The 25196-nt window shown below is 40.5% G+C and overlaps 1 protein-coding gene across 1 annotated transcript in view; it reads left to right on the top strand.

The window, feature by feature from the left end:
• The window catches only part of HIBADH (3-hydroxyisobutyrate dehydrogenase), an 86171-nt gene that overhangs the window by 1307 nt on the left and 59668 nt on the right, over positions 1 to 25196 (top strand). The window contains exons 2-4 of the mRNA XM_063128804.1: positions 8065 to 8225; positions 12541 to 12650; positions 15311 to 15432. Coding sequence (XP_062984874.1) covers positions 8065 to 8225; positions 12541 to 12650; positions 15311 to 15432 — 393 coding nt within the window. The remainder of the gene's footprint in view (positions 1 to 8064; positions 8226 to 12540; positions 12651 to 15310; positions 15433 to 25196) is intronic.

Consider the following 25196-nt stretch of genomic DNA (forward strand, 5'->3'; position numbering starts at 1 on the left):
TGGGATAGCTAATACCCTGGAAGACAGAAACAAACTTCAAAGTGATCTTGATAGGCTGGAGTGCTGGGCTGAAAACAACAGAATGAAATTTATTAGGGATAAATGCCAAGTTCTGAACGTACAAAAAAGAAACCAAATGCACAGTTACAAGATGGGGGATACTTGGCTCAGCAATACTACAAGCGAGAAGGATTGTTGTAGATCACAAGCTGAACAGTGTGATGTGGCTGCAAAAAAAGCAAATGCTATTTTGGGCTGCATTAATAGAAGTATAGCTTCCAAATTGCTCAAGGTACTGGTTCCCCTCTATTCAGCACAGGTTAGGCCTCATCTTGAGTATTGTGTCCAGTTCTGGGCACCACACTTCAAGAAGGATGCAGACAAGCTGGAGCGTGTTCAGAGGAGGGCAACCAGGATGGTCAGGGGTCTGGAAACAAAGCCCTATTAAGAGAGACTGAAAGAACTGGGCATGTTTATTTATTTAATTTATTTATTACATTTCTATACCGCCCAATAGCCGGAGCTCTCTGGGTGGTTCAGCCTGGAGAAGAGAAGACTGAGGGGAGACATGATAGCACTCTTCAAATACTTGAAAGTTTGTCACACAGAGGAGGGCCAGGATCTCTTCTCGGTCATCCCAGAGTGCAGGACATGGACTAATGGGCTCAAGTTATAGGAAGCCAGATTCCGGCTGGACATCAGGAAAAACTTCCTGACTGTTAGAGCAGTCTGACACTGGAACCAATTACCTAGGGAGGTCGTGGGCTCTCCCACACTAGATGCATTTAAGATACAGCTGGACAGCCATCTGTCAGGTATGATTTAAGGTGGATTCCTGCATTGAGCAGGGGGTTGGACTCAATGGCCTTATAGGCCCCTTCCAACTTTACTATTCTATGATTCTATAAATACTGAAAAATTACTATAGAAACAAAGTATTATAGTTCTGTCAGTAGAGTCCTGTATGTATCAAGAAGAATTTTGTCAGGTTAACACAAAGCATACTCTTCTTTAGATTGCCTTGTTTAACATGATACATATCAAAGAGAGAAAATCCATGGTATTTACATAGTTATTGGGTTGTTCAATCTGCAATGTGAAGTTCTCTCTCCCATTTGCTTTTATTTAATATTAAAATTGTAATCCTAAACAAGTAGACTCCATTGAACATAGTGGGACTTCCTGCTGAGTAAAGAGGCACAGGATTGTGCTGCATGCTACTCATTTCCTGATGGGTTTCAACATTTATTTAGTTAACGATAATTGTGAATCACTTATATTAAATTATTAAGCGATGTACAGAGAACAAGATTGCCTTCCTACGAATGCCTGTTGGAAAAGGTATGCTTTTAGTAAGTACTGAAAACCCAGAAATGTTGGTGCCTGCCTAATTTGTAGTGGTAGGGAGTTCAGAGAGTGGGCATTATGACACCAAAGGCCCTATTCTGAGCCATGATAGACCAAACCTCCAACAACTTGGGTACCACCGCTGCCACTGAACAAGCTGGTGGGGGATCGGGGGATCTCTTAAATATTCTGGTGATCTTGACATTTGAGTAAGTAGAGTTTTTGTGTTTGTAGGCCATTGTATGACCAGGTGACATGAATATAATAATAAAAATAATTGTGGAAGCACCCATGTTTCCTTCTCTATGCAGCTCAGTGATAGAGAACATGGTTTGCATGTAAAAAGTCCCAGATCCAATCTCTGGCAACTCTTAAGTAGTGATGGGAAAGATTCCTATCTGAAATACTAGAGTACTCCTGATAGCCAGTGTAGAGGAGACAATGCTGATCTATGGACCAGTGATATGACTCTACATGTGATAATTTCTGTAGTTCCTGTATATTTAATTCAATATGGTACATATTGGAAATAATAAAACAAAAAGAAAACATGTAACTTTTGTGAGAGTTGGAATGATTATTCCCTCTATTGCCTATGTTTAGGCTATGAATGCTGTTGTTAATGTAGCCAAAATGGCAAAAGCCACACACAGAAGGGAGGTGTGCTGGTTGACTAAGACTCAAGCTTTGCAGAACTGCCAATAAAATAAAATAAAATGAATCTTTGGAATAAAACAAATCCTATGGGTGTTGGGGTTGGGTGGAACCCAAAACCCAATGAGGACTTGAGTATGTTTACTAGCCATGGCATTTTGACTGACTGTGGATTTTGTTCTGTGTCCCACCTGTGTGCTATATTATAAACATTCTATACAGATTGTTAAATTCGACTAAATAATTTCCCACTGTTTCGTATTTTTGCAGCAATAATCTTTAACCAGTATACAGAAATTGTCCTCCCTTTCAGTTCATCAGGGGTCCCTTGCAAAATAAAATTAGTACAATACCATAATACAGATGGTATAATAATTTTATAAAATGATAATCATGAAACCAGTATAATAATCCCATAAAACGACCATGTAAGCATTAACAAAGCAATTTCTTGTTTTTAAAATACCATTTGAATGTAGCATTCTGATAATTTTTAAGATACAAGCTTCAACTGGTATGGTGCCCTTCTCTGATTTTACTAGATTTGTTTTTTCAGTGTAAAACAATTCAGCCCTGTATTAATAATAGTTATATTCTTGAATGGAAATATTTCCCCCCAAAAGATAAGGGGATGGATCCAGATTTGTGCTGGATCACTGTGTGTATGGAAGTGAACTTCCCCTATCCTTCCTTCATGCTTTTTTTAAAAGTGATATTGATCATATACTGTGTATAATCTATTCCTTTCTTTATTGGAATTACCAAAATTTTAAATGCAGTATTTTGACTAAGATTTTTTTTTACACAGCTTTATGTAAAATCTCTTTGATTTTCTTTTTGTGTATCTGGGATTATACAGCAACCCTATCCTTGAATTTGCTCTCTGGGCAGCATGGGATCATTCCTAAGATCCTCTGTGCTAGTGGAGCTCAACGTAAAAATTGTATGCTACCACATAGAATTACCACATGGGGGAAAATGCAAAGGGAACACTGTCATTGGGAGTATCAAAATAAGGATGAAGCAAGGTGTGGCATGGGAGAAGTAGAGCCTAGTTGGAATCCCACACTTGCCCAGGGCATGTTCCTCTTCCCCATTATAGCACAATGATACAAATGAGGTGGTATATGTCAAAACATTCACTGAAGTCAATAGATGGCCTCAGATGCCCCTCTATTTCTCCCTCTCCATTCCCACAGCTGCAATGGAAGATGGCACTAATGCTGTAGTGAATTACAGCACACCATCGGATGTGTATGGCATAGTCAGCAGGGAACATATACTGTATCTTTGTATATTAAAGTAAAAAGCATGGGCCCATACTGCTCGGTCCTATCCATAGAACTCGGAGCACCCAGCCAAGTGAGAGCATGACAGTGTGTACCCTGATGAAAACCTAGGAGTTCATCCAGTGCATGTTGGAAGAAACTGGCACGATGTTCAAAGGGATTTACTTCTGTGTGAGTGTGTATAGGATTACAGCCTAAGCCTCACAACAAAGTAGGATCGGCATATTGCTGACTTGTGTCTTCCGGGTGCCTATAAATTTCAGTTCCACTGCTACAACTGATGCTGCAAGGACAAGGCACCCCATGCAGATAATTTGGGAAGAGGCTTCTGTCTCCCCCACTCTCCAGCAATACAGGGAATTATGCGCTGGCATAATACCCCTCCATTACTCAACAAGTGATATCAGTGTTTCCCATACAGGATAAGTATGCAAGAAAGCAAGAGGGCCGTGTTGCTGACAAACCCCTAATTACGGTTAATGTCCACCATGCAATGGTGAAGGTACTGGGACGCCTTGCAATCTTTATAGGTGGAATATGTTGTTGACCTAAAGTCATTGATGGGTAGACCCTAATGAGTCATCTGTCCATATAGGATTGAACGAGAGCAAATGGATCAGAAGAAACTTCTTCAGCAACTCACTCCATGGTATGGTCATGTACTAATGGCCCACAGTCGAATCTGCAAATGAGGACTAGACTACATGCGGACTATTCTCTCAGCATTTTTACAGTCTATAAATAAATTTTAACTTGGTGTTTTAAATTTGTAATTTTGCATTGCTGCTGTTTTTATCTGGTTGATCTTTTATATTGTATTTTATATTATGGTTTTATACTGTTGTTTTATACTTTGAATGTTTTTAATTTTTGTGAACCGCCCAGAGAGCTCCGGCTATTGGTATTGCTGTCAGAACCAGGGTGCTGGACATCCGCACATGGAATGAAAGATGACCCAAATGAGGGATGATGATGATGATTATATTTATATCTTCCCTTTTTTCATCTTGCAAAGAACCCAAGGTGGCTCACATGGTGCTCCTCTCCATTTTATCCTCACAAGATTTTATCTTCCTTTGATGTAGGTTAGGCTGAGAATCAGTGACCAGTTTACCACTACACCACATTGGCTGTCTAGAGAGGTGATCTATCCACAAGCTTGATCAGTGAGCATTTTGCTCAGTCAGTGAGTGTACTGTACAAACTGCTAGCCTTTGCTTGCACAGTTTATGCAGGCAAACAGTTGGAGGCAGATACAGGTCAGGACTCTAATCGGAAGGCCTGGTACAGGAAGTTGGTGTATTAATCTAGCAATATTATGTGGAGAGCTGATGCATCTAATTTCTATTGGGCTAAGTAGGAGCTTAAAATCAAAGTCTGTAATAAATGAAATGCTACCAGTCTAAGGAGGATCATTTCCTAAGTGCTCCATTGTGTCCAAATTCTTTAATATAAATGCTTCCCCCCCCCTTTAGGTCTGCTATTGAACTTGAGTAGTTTGGGCAATTTCTTCTCCTTTATAAGCTTGATCTGCATTAATCATTTGACTGCATCATTTTGTTTTGTCTCTTTAAAGTCAGTCTTTCAGACAGTTGGCAGCGAAATTAGGAAACAGATGATATTTGGGCTCTGAGCTAGGATTGTATTCATTTAGAAAAGAAAATAATTGCTCCAGTTGTTCCTGTTGTCTAACATGCTGTATTCCAGGGATGTGGAACACGTGGTCCTCCAGTTGTTGTTGGACTGCAATTCCCATCATCCTTAGTCAGGATAACCGATGGTGAGGGCTGATGCAGTTCAACAGCATCTGGAGGACCACGTTTTCCACATCCCTGCTATATTCACATATGCACAGTACAGGCATGGGGCAACATTTTTATGTTGACAGCTGCATTCCATGAAGGCCAATCTCTCAGGGGCTGCATACCAGGGTTGGGATGGACTGGAATTGGTGGTGGGTGGAGCCAAAGCCAACAGTGGGTAGTGCCAGAGCTGATTATTATTATTATTATTATTATTATTATTATTATTATTTTATTTATTTATTTATTTAGCACCATCAATGTACATGCTGATGGTGGGCCATCCATTTTCTTTCTGTCATTCCCTTCTCTCTCCTCTCCTCCCCACTCCAAAAATCTTCTCCCAAGTGCAGTGACTATGCATATAATTAAAGGTCCCATTCCTATGAATAGGAGCTTTTTTGAAAGTCAAATTGTTGCACAGGGATGGCTGAGGTGGGGAGGCCACAAGCTGCATCCAAAAGTGCTGTGGGCTACATCTAGCCCACCGGCCCTTGGTCCCTGTCTCCTGACATCATAGCTAGCATTGACATTATTACTCTTCAGCAAACGCTTGAGAGTTTAGTGCCTCTTTCATTTTAGTAGACCTTCAATGCACTTCATTTTTATCTGAATTGCATCTGTCCTACATAGCAAAGTGAAGTTCTATAGATAACTTGTGTTACAGTTGTTTTGTTGTCAGCTACTCTTGTCATTCAAAAGTTTGTCCTAGGCCTAATTTACATGAATGCTCTGCTAATACTAGAGGATAGCTTTCAGCCTGCTGGGTGAAAGGATTAAATAACTCTAGTGTGAAAGGTTGTCCTTTCACACTAAAAATTCATCTTTAGTTCATGCAGGCAAACTGCCAGATGATAGTGGTTTGTATTCATCCCAGCTTCTGGTAGACAGCTGTTTGTATCTTGAATTACAGTTGATGCTAACTTGCTGAATCAGCAGGCAGGAAAAGGAAAGAAGCAACTATGTGTGGAATCCAAACAATCTTTCTTGATATTAAGGCTTGAACGCATACTCTTTGCCTTGTAACTCAAGAACAATGAGTAATCAAGTGGCATTGAAGGATAGTAAATCCAAAATAAACAAGCAAAACTCAAGCAGAAACTCCCTTGCAATTGAAACGTTGAAAAAACCCTCAAACCAAATCAAAGGCACAGCTTTAAAGAATGTCCATTACTTTTTTAAAAAAAAGTTTACTCACAATGATATAATATCACTTGTAATAATATTTATGTTAGCCCTTTTTGGATTTATAAAGATAAAGTAGGATATAAAATTTTAAAATGTTTGTGATTTTTGTGTTTTCTGTAAAATCAGTCTTTCATGCGTTCTTCCTTTAGAAGAATCACATTTCATTGTGGAAATGGCAGCTTTCTTTACACTAGTCTGCAGAACTTGCAAAACACTGTTATAAAATAACCAGTTTCATGTAAATAAACATTTTAGAGTTCTAATAATTCTTAACCCTATCAATTTTCTCCCCATCTTTTAAAATAACGTTTTGTGTTGTTGTTTAAAAAACAAAACACCTTTATAGATATTAAGGCATTTTCTTGCTGTTAAAAATTGTGTAAGGGGTTGCATCCAATGGTATGCTCACACAAGAATGCTTGCACAAGAGGAATTCCCTGACTCTGTGTCAGGAGCGTATTTCCCTAATACCCTAATCGCTCCCAAAAACTTCTCCCCAGAATTGGGGAATCTCCTAGAAAGCAGGGTGGATAAAAATCAATGTTTTTTAAAAAAATAAATTTAAAAAATCGGATTTTTTTAAATTTAAATCAATTTTTTTCATTTAAATTGGATTTTTTAATAAAATGCTTTTTGAGGAAAAATCCATCTAAAAATAGTTTTCTATTTAAGATACATTATAGTCCAAAGGTTATTCATCATGAAATAAGGATTAGTTTTTAATTATGTAGCATGAGGCTGTATATTCATGCACTATTTAAATGTTTTGGTAAACGAATTCCATTAATCCATTCACAATGTCATGCTCTTCCAGAGTTTTCTGTAAAATTATTGGGCAATTTTCCATCTAGAAGTTCTGATAGTATATCCAAATCAGTATTTTTTTTAAATAACTGCAAAACTAATCTGACAAGTTGTTATTCTAAAAATGAAACCTTCATCTTGTTGTAAATATTAAGATTATACCAGCAAGAATGAGTCTTTGGTAACTCTGAGTTGTGTAAAATATGTATTAAGCTTATAGCGAGGAAGAGTGCACTTTTTTGGAGGGGGGGGAAGTCACATGATTAAATCGAGTCTTTCTGATTAGTGATTTAAATCAAATTGATTTAAATCAAATCCATCCTGCTGGAAATGCATGGGATATGGGGCAGGAATGCTGCAATCGGAGGGAGAAATTGTCAGAAACAACCCGCTCAAGCACAGCCTTAGGTGTAACTCAATAGCTCCTTCCTTTCCTAACCAAGAAGCCATCTAGCGACTTTATAACATAACCATGCTGCTGTGTCATCTGATCCATCCACTGTTAGTGCTGGAGTCCTGGCATAGATGGATAAGCGGCATTGTGCAGCGGTTACTGGATTTCGGTGAGCTGTAATGCACCTAACTCCGTGCTGGATTGTGAGCAATAAATGGCTTTTCTCTTTTGTTTGTATGTTACATTGTAAAACTAACAGAGGAAACCTCTCCTGTTGTCACTCACCTTTTCTGTTCTGCAGTTGAGCAAGAGATTTAGCCTTCTACAAGTTCTACCTACATTTTTGTTTTATTCTTTGATTGAAGATTATACTAATTTGATTTTTTACATGGTTGTGATCCGCTTTCAGGAAAACATAATAAAGATTAAAAGTTACCAGAAGCAAGTGAAAAGTTTACATTTTAGTAGGGATAAAATGTTGAAAACTATTTCTTAACCAAAAACGTTCAAATATACCATTCTTTATATTTTTAGAGAAGTATTTCAGTAGAATATTATAATATTGAAATTGTTGAATTGCAATTAGTGTCTTCCAGGGCAATGGCTTCCAAAACCAATGTTGGATTCATTGGTTTGGGTAACATGGGAAATCCAATGGCGAAAAACCTTATAAAACATGGTTATCCTGTTATGGCGTATGATGTATTTCCAGAAGCATGTAAAGAATTTCAGGAGTTGGGTGCACAGGTATAGTAGTCAACATATTGTTAATTTATTTATTGTATTTTGTGACCTCACCACTACTATCACCCATATTCCCTGATTCATACATGATTAGGGAACTCCCAGGTTTGAACAGGCAAGCCTGCCACAGTCCTATTTAGTAAGTTCCCTGATGTTGTCTGTCACTAGCTAGCAGGTGGTCCTGTTCTATTGTATATGGGTTGGATCCAGCATCTGTCACCGGTGCAGCCACCAGTGCTTCCCTTTTCTCCAGCCCAGGTAAGTGTGGTAGGCTCTTTGAGAAGGAGAGGCAGAGGGAATGGCTGCACACACTTGACTTGCTGGTTGAGCAGAGCCTCCTCCGAGAAACTGAATAGGGTGCTTGCTCTTACGAGTTCCCCCATTTGATACCTCATGGCTTCCCAATCATGTTACAAGTTCCTTTAAGGGTCTGTCTTTTTTGTTTTGTTTTGTTTTGCCTTTTGAATTTGACCTTATTTTTGGTAAGGTGTGAGAGAATTCCTCTTTTCTTGGGAAGGCTTTCATGTGTGTAATTGAATCCATGTCAGAGCTGCTTTGTCAGGTGAGGCGTATATAAACCTCAAGTGTGAATATCCAGCTGTAGTACACTTTTTTTTTTTTGCCTGCCAGAATACTCTTTGTTTTTCTGATCCACTAGTTTTTCATTTGAAGTCTCTGTGTGTAATAATTGGTTTGTCTTAGAATCCATTTCATTTTGTCATTTCCCTGATAACAGTGTCTTCAGTATAAACAAATAGTATGCATAACTCCATGCTATATATATGGGTAAGTTGTAGTTAGCTAAGTCTGCTTTCTTATGCCATCTTACCTGGGAGAAAGCACCATTTAGCTTCATAGGACTTCTGAGTAGACCTCTATAGGATTGCACTGCAAAACATTGTAAAATCATGCTTAGTCAGGACTAACTTAAGTCTAATTTCAATGGGTCTACTTTAAGTATGACTTAGGTCTGACTGCAACCGAATATCTATCTTTGGACATTTATCATTTGATTGACAGCCAAATAATTAGAACAGCCTTCCTCAACTTGGTACATTCTAGACATGACTATAACTCCAGTCATCGAGGAGAGGGTTGGGGTTGCATTGGAGGAGTCCTGTGAGTGTTCGCTGTTGCCCTCCGTCCCCAGCAGCTGCAAGCAACCTGTCCTCTTTCCCCAGGTATTTAAGCCTTCAACATCCTGTAGGCGCAAGCCTGCAGCAAGAAGCCGCTACCTAGAGGTCTACCTAGAGGTCTAGAGTTGAAGTAATGTTCCACAATACTCAGACACCTGGAGATTCAGTGTTCTTTGGATGCTGCTAGAGAAGCTCCCTCACATATCAAACCTCTCAGGGTGTACAGAGGAGGGGGAAGAACCAAACAAGAACTAAGGGAACCAGGGATCAAAAGAACCACGGCCATTCAGATGTAATAGCAAAAGGAATTACCAGAAAGACATTGGCCATTGATTACTGGCTACCACTTCCTGTGCCTCGCTGGGCTTATTTCTGCTTTCTGGTTAATAGTGTGTAACATCATAAAGAACACAATGGTCCTCACCAGAGGCGGATATAAACAACAAGGTCTGGTTCCAGTCACTGAAGATGTCATCTCCTGTACCAAGGCCCAAAAACAATTAAAAATCACTAACTTTTTTCCTATCAACTCTGAGGAACTTTTAAATCTAACACCTGAGACAAAGACTCCTGATAAGGAGGTTCTAGACTGGTCCCTGGGACCTCAGAGTATAATGAGGGTCATGGACTGGGAAAACCCAGAGGAACGCAGATGCAGTTTAGCTGCAGAATTCGCATCTGTGGGGGTCCCCCTTGCAGAAACTGGACATCTGATTTGCTCGTCTGAAACTCCACAAGGCAGCTCAAAAAGTTCTGTCATACCGACTTGCCCGGATGCATTTTTGGGCAAGAACTTTGATTCTTTACCCCCATATCGAAACATTCACTCTATCTTCTCTGATGACAAAGATCCCCATGTGGTAGCCAATCTGCTTAGCAGCCAACATGAACTGACCAAGAGACTGTTTACGAGCTGGGCAGATGATATATCTCCGATAAAGAAGTTTCTCTCAGAATGCAAGGCGCTTCTGACTACATTAACAGTTTTTGCACTAGGCAGATCTAAGAAAGGAATCCAAGGCAACACAAGTGAAATTGAAAGTAAGACATCTGAGCAAAAACCAATGTCAAATTCCAACCTTCTAACAACACTGGCTGAAGTATACACAAAAGACGCCCCTGAGCTTGGAGGAGTGGTCTCAGAAATGGAGATGCGTAAAACTGAAGCACAAACAAACAATTCTGCTATGCCAAATAGGAAGGTGGGCAGGAGATTGGCCAAGAAGAAAGGGGGCAGTAATCTAAAAAAGACCAAAAATGTGAAAAATGCTAACTCTGTAAGATAAAGGAAATGGAATTCAAGAAACTTTTTAAACTGCTTGACAAAAGTCCCAAGCAGAAAGCAGATTCAAAAGTTAAGGAAACCAAGAACAAGGAAATTATTGGTGATACTGGCAAGCTCCAATCTGAAATTATATTTGATACCCCCCCTACAGCCCATCCCACTAACATCAGTACAGGATCAGATCCAAGTTTCTGATACGCAGGATCCTTGGACACTAGCCCCACAGAAAAAGAAGCTCAACCAGACGAAAAACATAAAATACTCCAGTTGGAACTTAATATTGAATCTCCAGAAGCTGGTATTAGTGAATTATCCTAAGCCTGCAGGTTTTTTAACCAAGCACGAACGCAAACGGCACTTAAAAATAATCTTGGATGCAGTTTTCCCAGGGCTGGTTACTTAAAATAATATTGTCCATGTGGAATACTTATACTGTAATCATACACATGCTCGTGCTGTGGTTACCTTCAATGAGTGGGGCAAGGCCAAAACTGTATATGACAGCAGAGAAGCTTTTGCTGGGAGGGGCATTTTTTTCTCAAGATTTTTTGAAAACCTGACACCTCTGGCTTTAGGTCTTTCCAGTTCTTTATACCCAAAAAACACCTATGAGAAGGAGACATGTGCCACTACAAATTTAATTGACTTTGATACCACAGACGGAACTCTCTTTAGCCATAAAGGTATAAACACCCAGAAGTTCTCAGATAGTAATGAAAGTCCTATTTATAGCAGTATAAGGGTGTCTCCAAAAAACCAAGAATCACTGCTGGACTCAAGAGGATATAATATAAAACACCCGGAGCACTGTGGAAAGAAGCAGACCAACAACTCAATAAACTTGAATAACTCCACAGATTCAGTGGTGGCCTGTGGAATTCCCATTCACATGGTCCACAAAAGGGCTCCTACTCTTAAAGGCCAAGCTGATCAAAAAACAGCATGGGATCAGTGGCACAGATGCTATAAGGATGATGAACCCTATACTAATGAGGAGATAGCTCTTTTGGACTCTTTCTGTGCGTTGGACCTAGAAGCACAGAAAGATATCCTGAGGCATCTGACGTCTTTGAGAGAACATTTGATAATCAGGCAAGCAGAATGTGCAAGCCCGTTGGCTAAGAGAGAAGCACCCGGGTCAGTAGAGGACCGTGCCCTAATCCACCAGAAAAACGATCAAACCAGTGGGAGGGGAGTTGGAAATGGCTCCAATGGAGGGGAGAAAGGCTCACAGAGAGGTCTGGGTATAGCAGAATTTACTCGACAGGATAATAAACTTGTGCAACGTGACCCAGTGGACAAAGAGATCACTGCAAGTGCCAGCAGACTAAAATTTCCAATATGGGCTGATATGCGATATTTGGAAGAAGAGGAACTAGGATCTCCAGAAAGGCCTGCTGAACCTGTATACCCCCTCATAAAGGTGAGGGGACCAGTGAAAACTAATGTTAGCAAGATCATGACACAGATGGAATTGATTGAAGAGCTGGAGGAGGACTTGAGGGCATCATCAGGGGCTGAGGAAATTGCAAAGGAGTCATCCCCAGACTGAATTAGTAATGCTAAACCTGAACAAATACAGGGCTCTTACTGTCTTCTGTACCTTTTCAGGGTTTGTTTCCCTTAACTGATAATATCCTGGCCTCTTCTTGTTTCCAACTATCATGATGTCTCTGTGTTGTATGTTAACATTCATAGTAGCAGGAGCATACTGTAAGATTTCACAGCTGGTTTTTTTGTGGCTTAGCTACATGGCACTGTTTGTGTTCACATTCTCGTTACTTCTGAAGCACTTTAGATCTTGCTTAAAATGTTGAATGGTAAAATGTGAAAGGATTGTTTCTTTTTCAATAGGCAAGAGCGTGCTGACCTCTATCCCTTCTCTTTCCTTTAAAAGGTGACTGATTCCCCAGCAGATGTAGCAGAAAGAGCTGACAGGATTATTACAATGCTTCCGTCGAATCCTAATGCAATAGAGGTTTACACTGGCACCAGTGGAATTCTCAAGTAAGTATTCCCTCTCTTTTTTCATTTAGTGTCCTAATAAAACCAAGCATTTGCATTACATTTTGCCTTAAGTGCCATTTACATTCATTTTCTGCCTGCCTCTTGAATTAATATGTTGCTAAATAGATGCCGCAGCTCAGCAATTTGTGTGTGCAAACAATTCCCTGCTGTGCCTGTGGCAACAGACTGCATCCGGCCATAGGGTAAATGCATGAGTTTTATCCCATGCGGTAGTCTGTGCTGTAGCTTCTGCGCTAGTCACTGTTGATGTGTGAACATAACCTCTCTCTTTTTGTGCTCCTGCAATTCTCTGTAGTAAAGCAATAGTTTAGAAGTCCATTATCTCAATCCCATATATTGTTTCCCAACAAAATTTAAAGGGAAAATTGCCAAGAATCATTTCAAAAAGCTTACCAAGAGAATAATACTTACAAAGTGTGTGTGTATGTATATGTATGTATGTAGTTATAAAATTTATAATGGGTGGGGAACCTCTTTCAGCCTATGAGCTGAATTGCAGTTCAGAGAAGCTCTCGGGGGCTACATTCAAGTGGTGGGTGAGAATGGAGGCAGGGGCGCAGTGCTGCCCTTTAAGGGTCACAGTTTTATACAAACTAGCTGTTTTAAGAAAAAAAACATAATAAAAGGAAAATATAAGAGTTCAGAAACTCTTCTTGAACAGCTGAATTGAAGTTGGCAATTTTTTTGGGATGCAAGTAGCTCGCCTTGCCTAGAGCGCAAAATAGTCTGGCAACGGCCCTGACTGGAGGCAAAAGCAGTGGGGCCCAAAACACACAAAAAAGCCCCACCAGCATATTGTAGCTTAAAGCTCTTTTTTCCAGTAACTAAGCCTTATGAAATTCATTTCAAACTTTTCGAGGGGGGTAGATGGGGAAGAGCAGAAAAGCTGGGGAACTATCAAATGACTGGTGTTTTAGAGAAAGGGGCGGGGCCAGGGGAAGGGGGCATGGACTTCTGGGAAACTCTGGAGGGACAGATATGCCCCCCCCCCGGTTGGCTGGACTTGGCCCCTAAGCTTGAGATTCCCCAGCCATGCTTTATAACCTGCAGACAATTATGCTATCCCCAATTATTGTTGTGAATTTATGAATTGCTCGCCATTCTCAAATAATCTCATTCATGACGCCTGAGTCTGCATTATATATAATGCTGTTCATTTTTATTATTTATTTATTTATTGCATTTTTATACCGCCCAATAGCCAAAGCTCTCTGGGCGGTTTACAAAAATTAAAACCATGAGAAGCGTTCATAATATAAAACAAACAGTATAAAAGCACAGTATAAAATGCAATATAAAAACACAACCAAGATAAAACTGAGCAGCAATGCAGAAATTAATACAGATTTAAAATACAATTTTAAAATAGCAAAGTTAAAATTAAGTTGATAGACTGTTAAAATGCTGAGAAAATAAAAAGGTCTTCACCTGGCATCTAAAAGAGTATAATGTAGGTGCTAGGCGAACCTCTCTAGGGAGCTCATTCCACAACCGGGGTGCCACAACAGAGAAGGCCCTCCTCCTAGTAGCCACCTGCCTTACTTCCTTTGGCAGGGTCTCATGGAGAAGGAACCCCTGAGGACGATCTCAGGGTCCGCAACTTCTGTACCCAAGCTGTGTTGCCATTCTTGGCAGGTGGAAGCAGCCGAAAACTGTCCTTCCTGATTGTGTATTTTACTTAGCTGTATATCTCAATATTTTTTGAGGTGAGGTGATGTTTGCCCTGTCCTGGACGGGGTTGCACTCTCCCTAAAGGATCGGGTCCGTAGTTTGGGGGTGCTTTCGATCCAGAACTGTCACTTGAGGCACAGGTGAACTCAGTGGCAAAGAGCACCTTTTATCAGCTTAGGCTGATATACCAACTGCGCCCTTATCTGGACAGTGATAGCCTAGCTACAGTTATCCATGCTCTGATAACCTCTCGTTTGGATTACTGCAATGCGTTATACGTGGGGCTGCCTTTGAAAACGGTCCGGAAGCTTCAGCTGGTACAAAACAGGGCAGCCCGTTTACTAACAGGGACTGGCTGGCGAGATCACATTACGCCAGTCCTTTTACAACTTCATTGGCTGCCAGTCCAGGTCCGGGCCCGATTCAAAGTGCTGGTATTGACATTTAAAGCCCTAAACGGTTTGGGGCCAGGTTATTTGAAGGAACGCCTCCTCCCATATGTACCTACCCGGACCTTAAGATCATCTACAGGGGCCCTTCTCCGTGAGCCCCTGCCAAAGGAAGTGAGGCAGGTGGCTACTAGGAGGAGGGCTTTCTCCGCTGTGGCACCCCGGTTGTGGAATGAGCTCCCCAGAGAGGTCCGCCTGGCGCCTACACTGTACTCCTTTCGTCGCCAGCTGAAGACCTTTTTATTCACTCAGTATTTTAACACTTAATTTTAACTTAAATTTAAATTATACTGTTTTAACTCTGTATTTTATCCTTATATCAATTTTGCTGCGTGGTTTTATCCTGGTTGTGCTTTTTATATTGTATTTTGTATTTGTATTTTTAACTTGTTGGTTGTTTTATGATGATTTTAATTTTTGTGAACCGCCCAGAGAGCTTCGGCTATTGGGCAGTATAAAAATGTAATAAATAAATAAATAAATGAATAAATAATTTTTTTGTCTTTATTTTCTTGTCAGGAAAGTGAAGAAAGGTTCTTTATTGATAGACTCCAGTACTATTGATCCTGCAGTTTCAAAAGAACTAGCTAAAGAAGCTGAAAAAATGGGAGCTGTTTTTATGGATGCCCCTGTTTCTGGTGGTAAGTCTATTTCTAAACTTGCTGCTTTTCTGATAGCTTTTCTAGCCTTTCTTTCATCCATTTCCATACATCGCTGATGGAACATGACGGTTGTAGTCAAGCCTAGGAATGTACAAATCTCTCTGTTTTGGTTTCTTTCAGTTCCTCATTTTTCCAGCCTGAAGTTTGTTCCGTCCCGTTTCTGCATCAATTTGTGAGGGTTTTATTTTAGAAGTCCTTATGAATGCATTTTCATACAGATCTTCTGATTGGAGAACTGCATCCCAAAATTCAGAGAAATTTGAATTATCGAAGGATAACTGTGCTTCAGTTTGAGATTTGTAAGTTAGAATGGTTCACATATGCCGCTGTTAGGATTCCTATCCCATGTGTTGAATTCAGTATGTATTTCATGTGAAAATATTTACTTTCTATCAACTTGACATTTACTATGACTAGGGCAAATATTGGATTATCAAATATGAACAGAGTGTCTGGACCTTTGTCCTTCTTGGCTGATTAAATTGGCCAGGGTGGAACTGACACTGTGGCTAAGGGAATGATTAATGCCTCGCGGCAAGAATGGCCTTTCCCTCTTGCTTAAAAGATTCAAGAAATCTTCTCTTGACCCAGAATACCTATGTAACTATAGGTCAGTCTCAAATGTAGAATTCTTGGCTAAGGTGATTGAGAAGGTAGTGGTGTTGCAATTCCAGATGCATCTGGATGAAGCTGACGCTCTGGACTCACTTCGATCTGGCTTTCAGCTGGGATACAAAACTGAGATTGCTTTGGTCACCTTGGTGGACCTATGCAGCGAAGTGGATGGATGTGTGTGTGTAACAGTATTAGTTTTCTTAGACTTCTTGGTGGCCTTCGATACCATCAGCAATGGTATCCTTCTGAAAAGCCTGGCAGGACTGAGTTTTGCAGTGGTTCTAGTCCTTTCTGTTGGACCATGATCAACTCAACAACTTTTGGGCTGTGGTATCACCTATCTTGACTCCTATGCTGTTTAATATTTACAGAAAAACACTGGAAGAGAACATTTAGAGCTTTGGAGTAAGGTACCACCAATATTATGATAACACCCAGCTCTATTGCTCTTTTTCTCTTAACACCAAGGAAGTAGTGAAAAACCTTGAACATTGCCTGGGTTTATTAATGCTCTGGATCAGGGCGAACAAGCAGAGGTAAAACTGAGACAAGATGGAGGTGGTGTTGGTCAGCCTGACTCTGGAATTAGGATTCAACATGTTTTGGAAGGAGTTGTGCTCCCCATGAAGAACCAGGTCCATAGCTTGGGAGTGTTTGTTAATCCTGTGCTGACCCTGGATCTTCAGGTGGTGACAAGGAGTGTATCTACACAATTACGCTTAGTGCGCCAGCTGCAACCCTTCCTGAATTGGTCTGGCTTGGAAACAGTTATCCCTGAATAGTGCCCAAAAGCTTTAGTTGATGCAAAATGTGGAAGCTAGACTGCAAGCCAGTGCATGGTATAGGGGCCATATTGCCTGTTCTGAAAGACCTGCACTGGTTGCCAATTGCTTTCCAGGCACAATTCAAGATGTTGGTTTTAATGTTTAAAGCCTTAAATGACTTAGGGCCTGGCTAAAGGACCACCTGTCCTGCTATGAACTTGACTGTTTATTAAGATCTACAGGAGTGGACACTATTGCCCACAGACGTATGCATAAAAGGGCTTTCTCCTGTATTACTCCCAAACTATGGAATGCACTCCCTCAAGAATATGATTGCTTCCCATTCTCTTAGCTTTTAGAAGATGCATCATTTTAATTTAGCCTTTTAAAATGTATTTAATATTTAAATGTATTTAACATTTTAATGTTCTTTTTTACAGCTTTTATTATTTTAAATTGATGGGTTTTAGTACATAAAGCGGTATATAAATGCTAATAAAAAAACAAGAAAATCTGTTCCTTTTTATAGCAAGGACACAATCCAGCATGGATGAGCATACTTAATGCTCACTGGGGTTCATTGAGACGGAAAGTATTTTTTAAAAATTATGCACTGGATTGTGGCCAACTATGTGATCAAAGAAAAAGTGTTGCTTTAAGCCCCTGCATCTTTTTGTGTGGCTGACAAATATCCTATTAGAAAGCAAGTAGAAGCATTGCCTCAAAGATGGCACTATTTTGAGGAGCCTCTCTAAGAAAGCTTGCCAGCACCATTGTGATGTCACCTAATTCTCTCTGCCAAAGGAGGCAACCATGGTGGTTGGGGAGAGTCAATGAAGCAAGTATGGGGCAGAGATATCGAGTACAGAGTTGAACTGGTTATAGGAGCACAGCTGGATATTCACTATTAGCAAACTCCTTCCAATGGACCCCCAGATGCATGTGTATGGTGGTCTCAAGTGCTAGTGGAGTCCTTGGGCATGGCTAGACAGGGCCATATTCCGGAGATCACCCCGGGATCATCCCTGTGTGTCCACATGATGCACAGGGGATACCGGGAGCAGGGAGGGATGATCCCTCCCTTGCCCTGGGATATCACCCTACAGTTTTATTCCAATTTTTCCATGGTCTCGGGATGATCCCAAGACTGTGGAACATGTGGCCTGCCGTCGTAGTTTTGTCCTGGCTCCTTGCAAGGACCCGGGACCCAGGCACGGAGCTCTGTGACCATTGGGGGTGGGGTGGGGAGTGGGAGGGGTGTTTTTTTAAAAAACCAACAACAATAACTTACCTTTTGCGCGGGAGCGCTCATGCGCTCTTTTCTGATTAAAACAACAAAATGGCAGGCGCAACTTCCTCTTCTTCCTGGGACATTGTGCACCACGTGTAGACGAGGGCGACGATCTCGCGATCATAAAATTGTGAGATCCTCACCCTCCACCCCCCTCATCTAGCCATGCCCTTCGTAATTGTTTACTCAATTTGATAGATTGCATTTACCTATACTTCTGCAGTACTGATTGTTTTACTAGTGTTAGTCATTGTTTTAGGTTGGATTAGACTACTTTGTAAGGTTGCATGGAGCAGATTGTTATCACTAGATTGTTATATAGGAGTTAAAGGGATTAAGGTTGTGCAAGATAAAACACTAAAAAAAACAAGCAATACAGAATCGAGTATCACTATAATTTCTACTTGATGGAGAAAATAAGAATCAGGTAGAATAGTCAATAGTGCCCAGCCTTTTTGGTCTCGAGGGCTGCATGAGTTGTGTGCTGAGCTGGCAGGGGCCAGACATACATGTGCACATGCACATGCACTCACATCTCTCTCTCTCATGCACACACACCCTTCTCACAACAGCCACGACAGTATTACAGTCACTGCATCAAGGTGCTGAAGCCCCCACCTTGCCCTAGTCACTCCATGCAATCACCCCCCCAAAAGAGGGGGAAATGCTCTAGGAATATGTTATATTGTTCCTGACGTAGAGGAGGAACCTCATTCTTAGAGCAGTACAGGGTGTAAGCAGGAATCTTTACCACTGTTTCCTGGAATACTCAAGAAACAAGGTGCCTACCTTGTGATAGGATACAATGAGCCTGTTCTTAGTGCATTGTTGCCCCTCCCCATTATTTTGGGAGGTGGCAGATGCTGAGATACTGAAACCCCCACCTTGCCCTAGTCACTCCAATGCAATCACCCCACAAAAGGGGGAAATGCTATAGGAACCTTAACGCTGTTACTGAAAGATCAAGATCTGTTGCTGTTGGTATGTGTGTGAGAAACAGTGTATTCTGTATGAGTATGCATGCGTGTATGTGCATGCGCACCTGTATGTTTGCTCCCCGCCAGCCCAGCAGGCAACCAATGCAACCCTTGGGACCGAAAGGGTTGTTCCCTCCTGATTATTCTATATGATTCTTAGTGTTTTATGATTATACATCCCTTTAACTCCTGTACATTATGGAGTTTGAGAGGGATGTTGAGGATGAAGATGGAGGTTGATTTACTCCATGCTGTAGGCTATATTGTTGTGCTGAGGAAATGGCTGCTATGTGCATATGTCACTCTACGCTTGGCTTCTTTAAAAAAATTTCTGCAAACCAGAAATTTCCATACACAGTCATGCCTAGATAATGGAATATCATATTATAGCAAAGGCTTCTTTTAAACGGACTTTGAAGCATGCTCCCCTTCATTGCAAGATTCCTAGTTAAGGAATCTAATGGTATGACCAGGTTGGAAGTCAAGTGAAGATAGGACTTGTTATTAAATAATAGTACTTGTGTGCTTGTGACTGAATGCAGGCCTTTTGGCTTCAGCATCAAGCCAGCTTTTTCACCCTCCTCTGTTTTGCTTAACGTAAAGCCAGATGATAACATACGGCCTGGAGAGTGTGAAAGCTTGCTTTTCATGACTTTTAGTTGGTCCTAATAAAAGTATTGCTTAACCGTGAATTCTGAATTTCTTCTAAAGGACCAACATGACTACTTCTGCTTTTCATGTGACTTCGACAATACCACATTTAGCTGTTTAGAAGAGGGATACCAAAACTGAAGGAAGATGATTTTCTACCACCTGAAAATGGAACCTTATGTTTCAGGAGGGGTGTGACCTCTAACTCTAGATAAAGCTGTGCAAACTGTTTTTTTACCTTTGTTTGGTTCTGATATTGCCCAAGTGTGGATTTTAAAAAGATAGTACTGGAACCTGTTACTGAAAGGAAGTGGAAGGAGTATGGCTAGTTGGGTGATTTTGGATTAAGATCTGATGAAGTACAAGAATGGAAAAAGGAGTATAAGCCAATATAGGCTACCAACAGTATGGCAAGGTATTGACCCAGGAACAGGATATGGTAATGGTGAAGAAGCAAAGCACAGGAAAAAGGCAGTGCAATTCAGTGAAACCCAGAAAGAAAAGACAGGCAAGCAGTTTCAGCCATGTTGTGGTTACTGTGTTAATTAAAATCCATTTTCTTGTACTTGGGTTTGCCAAAGCACAGCACAGTGCAAATACGTGCGGTTTAAAAAGAGCCCTGAGGGCAGTCCTTTCAATTTTCAAAGAGATCCATGTTTGTACACTCTTCACCACGTTTTATGAGTCTTCATTTTTCCAATACCCTCTTCCCATCCTCTTTGAAAACAGAAATCTTACCTCTTCAGGAATAATTTGATGTTCTCCATGTTGCCTTAATAAGTTTCCTTCCAATTGCATCTTGCCTTTGCGAAACTGAAATATGTTAAGTCATTTATTGATGCTGTAGCGACAAGTATAAACTGAGTATGAAGAAAGTGGCCTTGGTATGCATAAGAGCCTCTTTGTACACACCATACTGCCAATGCGGCATTTGCAGCACTTGCTAATGTCAAGACTAAAGTATCCATTATGGAATGAGTCTCTCTCTCTCTCTCTCTCTCTCTCTCTCTCTCTCTTTGTGTGTATGCATGTGTCCATTTTATTTCTTAATGGAGTGAATAGCATAAGTTGAATGGTGCCATTTTTACTAACTTGTATATGATTCCTAGAAGTTTGAAACAGTAGGCAGCAGAGCTTGTTAAAGACTTCTTATTTTACAAGCTTTAAAGTATTCAGAATATGGCTTGGCTACTTTTTTAAAAAAAGAAATCCAAACCCTGTTATAGACTTGGTTTTAGAGCCAGCATCAAGTCTGTACTGTGCTTGTCTTTTTAAAGTACAAACATGCACTTTTGCTCTTTCTATTTACTGAATCAGAACCCTACTGTTTCCACTAGACCTGTGTCTAATTTATGATGTGACCACAAAAACTAAAATTATTTATATGTTGGCACAAAACAGCACCACTGTAGGTAAGAATCTGTTGGCATTTCCATTATAAATCCTCCCTTGGAGAAGTTTATAACTTGGCGCTTTTACTTTGCTTCAGGCGCTAAACATGCTGTTTCTGTCCAAGCACAATTGGGTGTTTTTTACTTTGTTTTTTTAAAAAATAAATTTTCATTTAAATAAGCTTGGGTCACTTATTTATATTTGAGAGCTAGTTCTGCAAACTAGAGTTTAGGGCATGGTATTTAATTTGATTTACTTATATTTGGTTGAAACTGTGGTGAAATAAAAATAATAGGTTCTTTTAAGGGACTTTACCAACTTTTCCTCCCTCTAACATTGCTAAATGGCTTGGATATACATGTAATAACCTTTTGTGTGATGATTTTTGGTGTAGTTCTGCACGTTCTAGTTTTTCCTTGAGAAGTCATAAGCCAGAAGTGCATATTGAGTAAGATAAATGTTAAAAAATATATATTTAAAAATAGCCAATAACATTAGTCAATAGACATAGGAATTCATGCTTGTCAGATATACTGGATAATAGTAAATGACTGCCTACTTGTCCCATGAATATGTTAATGATTTTTCCATGTTTTCAGAGCTTCAATTCTAATCCTCCCTGCTGGAATTCCTTTCAAGACAAACTCTTCTAAGGTTTTGCAACTTTGCCCAACATCTTTAGTATTAAACTGGTAGGAAAGGATACCTCAAGGAAGTGGGGTCCAGCCAGTGGGTTGTGAGCATTTTGCATTACACAATAATTTAGATTTCTTGTGATAGTCCAGTTGGACTTGAAGCAGTTTACAGGGGAATTGGCACAATTGTTGTCTAGGTCCTAGTATTCACAAAGCCCTTTGCCTGGAAGGGCTCACACTGTTTGGCTATCCCTTTTCTTGACCCTCTTGTATTTTTGCCACATGCCAGGAGGGTAGGGATGTGTGGCCTCCTGAGGGCCCACATCCCAGCAATAGCCCAAGAGTCCCCTGTAGTTTCTCTTTCTTTTCACCATTGCAATCTGCTTGTTCAACTGTCTCTCACTTTGGCCCAGAGAATGGGGGTGGAAGAGCAGTAGATGCCACTGCCTACTTGCTCACTGGCTCTCTGTCTGTCAAGAAAGCAAGTGGTAGCAAAAATGAGACAAGCTGAGGAGCAATAGAATATAGTGGCAATGGTGGTGTGAAGATACACTCACTGACGGGGGGGGGGAGCTGTGGAATCTGCTGCGTTTGGAGGTCAGGCAGGCGCCAACATTGTGTTGCTTCTGGCACCTTCTGAAAACGTTTTGGGAAGCTTTCCTTGAGTGACCTGCCACAGTGCTGCAGTTTACCAGAACTCAGGTTTTATTTGAACTCTGTTATTTTAAAAATAGTAATTTTTAATATGGTTTTTTCCCCCTTTTATTTTACCTGTTGTTCACCATTCCAAAATCTTTGGATGTGAAGTGGTATATAAATATTGTAAATAAATAAAGAATTAAAGAAATCAATGGTGTTTTGCCCAAGGGCCCTCAAAAACCTGGAGCTAGCACCACCAAACACTGTCTTTCTCTTTCTCCTCATTGTGTGGATCTTTGATTCTATGGTGTTTTTTTGTCTGAGAGAAGGATAATGTATTCTTGAGATGGGATTGGAAGACTGGCATTTTGTTTCCTGAGGTGAAGAATAAGATGGCGCCCCCTCCCATTCCATGTACAAAATTCAACTGGACTGGCAGAGAAATCTCCCTTCAGCAATGATGCTGAAAGAGTGTCCTCCACTGCAGCTGAAAGCAGCAGGCTAAGTTAGGGGAAACAGAGCAGGATGTATGGCACATAGGTCTCTCCTCTAACAGCTTGCTGCCACCTCCCAGCATCTGTTACCTGAGGTCACTGCTTCACTCTACCTAATAGTAGGGCTGACCCTGGGGTCTGGCTAAAGCACCCTCTGGTGAGAGCTCTCCTTTGACAGTGGACATTGGTAGTCGCAGTAGCAGTGCTCTGAACAATGCTAGCCAGCTGGTTTTAACTGCCATTTTGATTTCCCATAATGCTGCTGATGCAGTGTCATTGTGGGAAATTTAAAAGGTGTCTAGAACTATCCCCTAACAGCTCCCCCCCCCCAGGGGATTAAAATATGTGGGAAAGAAGGCATCAGCAGTGAACCCCGCCATGGTACAGGGTTACTGGCAGCTGTCCAACAATACCAAGTGCTAAGGCTAACCTTGACTTGAAATTGGTAATTAGTAGGGAATGAGTGACTCAAACTTATTCTGGCACGGAGAAGTGGAAATACCAGGATTTTATTGGATGGATTTGTTGAATTTTGAAAGAAGCAACATTCGTGTGCTTTAAATATTGGAATGATCTCTTGGTAAACATAACTATGCTTATCTTAACTCATCCCTTCAGACAGCTCCTCTTCAGCGAGTGACTCCATTTCATATAAAATGCACATTCTGTTTTTCCCTCCTGTTTTTCTCTCTCTTTTGGGCTGGAGCTCAAAACTACTGTTTCCAATGAAATCTCAGTTCAGGAAACAAATTGTGTTCTTGATGTTTTATAGTGTTAACATCTCTGAGTGTCTTCTATAGCTGCTAATAAAGTGAAAGTGAATTTCCTAAATTCTGTTCTAATCCTGAATGATCCAAAGAAATCAGCCCTAAAATATAGAGTGCTGTGAGAAAAGGAAGGTTGCAAGAGTATGTGTTTAGGAGAAACAGGCTAAAATATACCTTGCAATAGCATGTATTATTTTATTGCTTTGTGGTTTGTCTGGAATTTTAGCTCTGTTCAATAGCTAAATGCCTACGTAGGTTGCCCAAAATATTGTGTGTGTTTTGTCCTTAATCCTAGTGCTGATGGTTTACTCAGCTGGGCTTGCATTAGGTTATGAGTTTCCTTGTTCCTAGTCTGGTCACGAGTCATCTGGAAGTGTGGTTGAATATAACAGTCTTGAAACTATCTGCCTTCTCTGAGAATAGAAATCAACATTTGTGAGCAAATACAGGATTCCCTTGCCTTCAATATACAAAGCAGGAACAGGAGTGGCATTTGTTGGAGAGAAATGCTGGGTGGAAAAGGAGAGTGGCATTTTGCTACTTTCCTCTGCATATCCCCTTTCCTCTGCCCCCATTTTGCGCACTAGAGTCAAATTGTCCTTCAGGAAATGAAACTTTCCTAGCTAGAGCTAGGTAGGAACTGTTTCAATATTTTTATGATGTATTTATATTTGAAACAATGTAATGGCTAATTCTTGTTACTTTTATTTATCATTCTATTAAGGATTTAGCCTAACTCTGGGGGTTCTTCACCTTTGACCATGTGGAGGTTTCTGTCATAGGCTATGATCATAAACCAAGCAAGGAAGACAGGAGCAGGCAAAGAGAACATCAGGGTTGGCTCCTTTTGGACTGTCCCTACCTCAGGGTTACTTGACATCAACTGCCCTATGGGAAGGAGCATCAGATGCTGGTCCCTGTGCAAGTGGAAATTATTGTTATATAATTTTATTTTTTGAACATATGGTTCTTCCTGTATGTTGTATTTTATAAATATTGTAAGCAACTTTGAAGACTCTAATCAAAAAGTGGGATATAAAACTATTAAATAAATAAGCCGGTAGGCTTATTTATTTAATAGTTTTATATCCCACTTTTTGATCCTGTATCCACTTATCGGGAAGTAAACCCAATTGAACTTGGTGGGGCTTACTTTTGAGTAGACATAGGATAATCCAATGTAACACCAGTTTATAAAAAGGGATTCACAGTTCATCTGGGAAATTGCAGGCTAGAGCATCTGTTTCAGGCAAACTGGTTGAAAACATTATTAAAGAAAAAATTAGTAAGCATGTAGAAGGACAAGCCCTGCTGAATAAGAATGTGGCTTCCACAAAGAGTTCTTTGAAAGTGTCAGTAAATCCCTTGTGGATAGGAGTGATCCAGTAGACATTGTTTACTTGGACTTCCAAATGGTGAAAATGATCATGAAGAACAGAAGTGCCAGTACCACCCCACCCACCCCCAGCACCCTACAAAGTTTTCCAGGCAGAGTGGTGAGCAGAGCAGATTCTGTGG

This window comes from Elgaria multicarinata, chromosome 1 (assembly GCF_023053635.1).
Source record: "Elgaria multicarinata webbii isolate HBS135686 ecotype San Diego chromosome 1, rElgMul1.1.pri, whole genome shotgun sequence".
In the NCBI taxonomy this organism is placed as follows: Eukaryota; Metazoa; Chordata; class Lepidosauria; order Squamata; family Anguidae; genus Elgaria; species Elgaria multicarinata.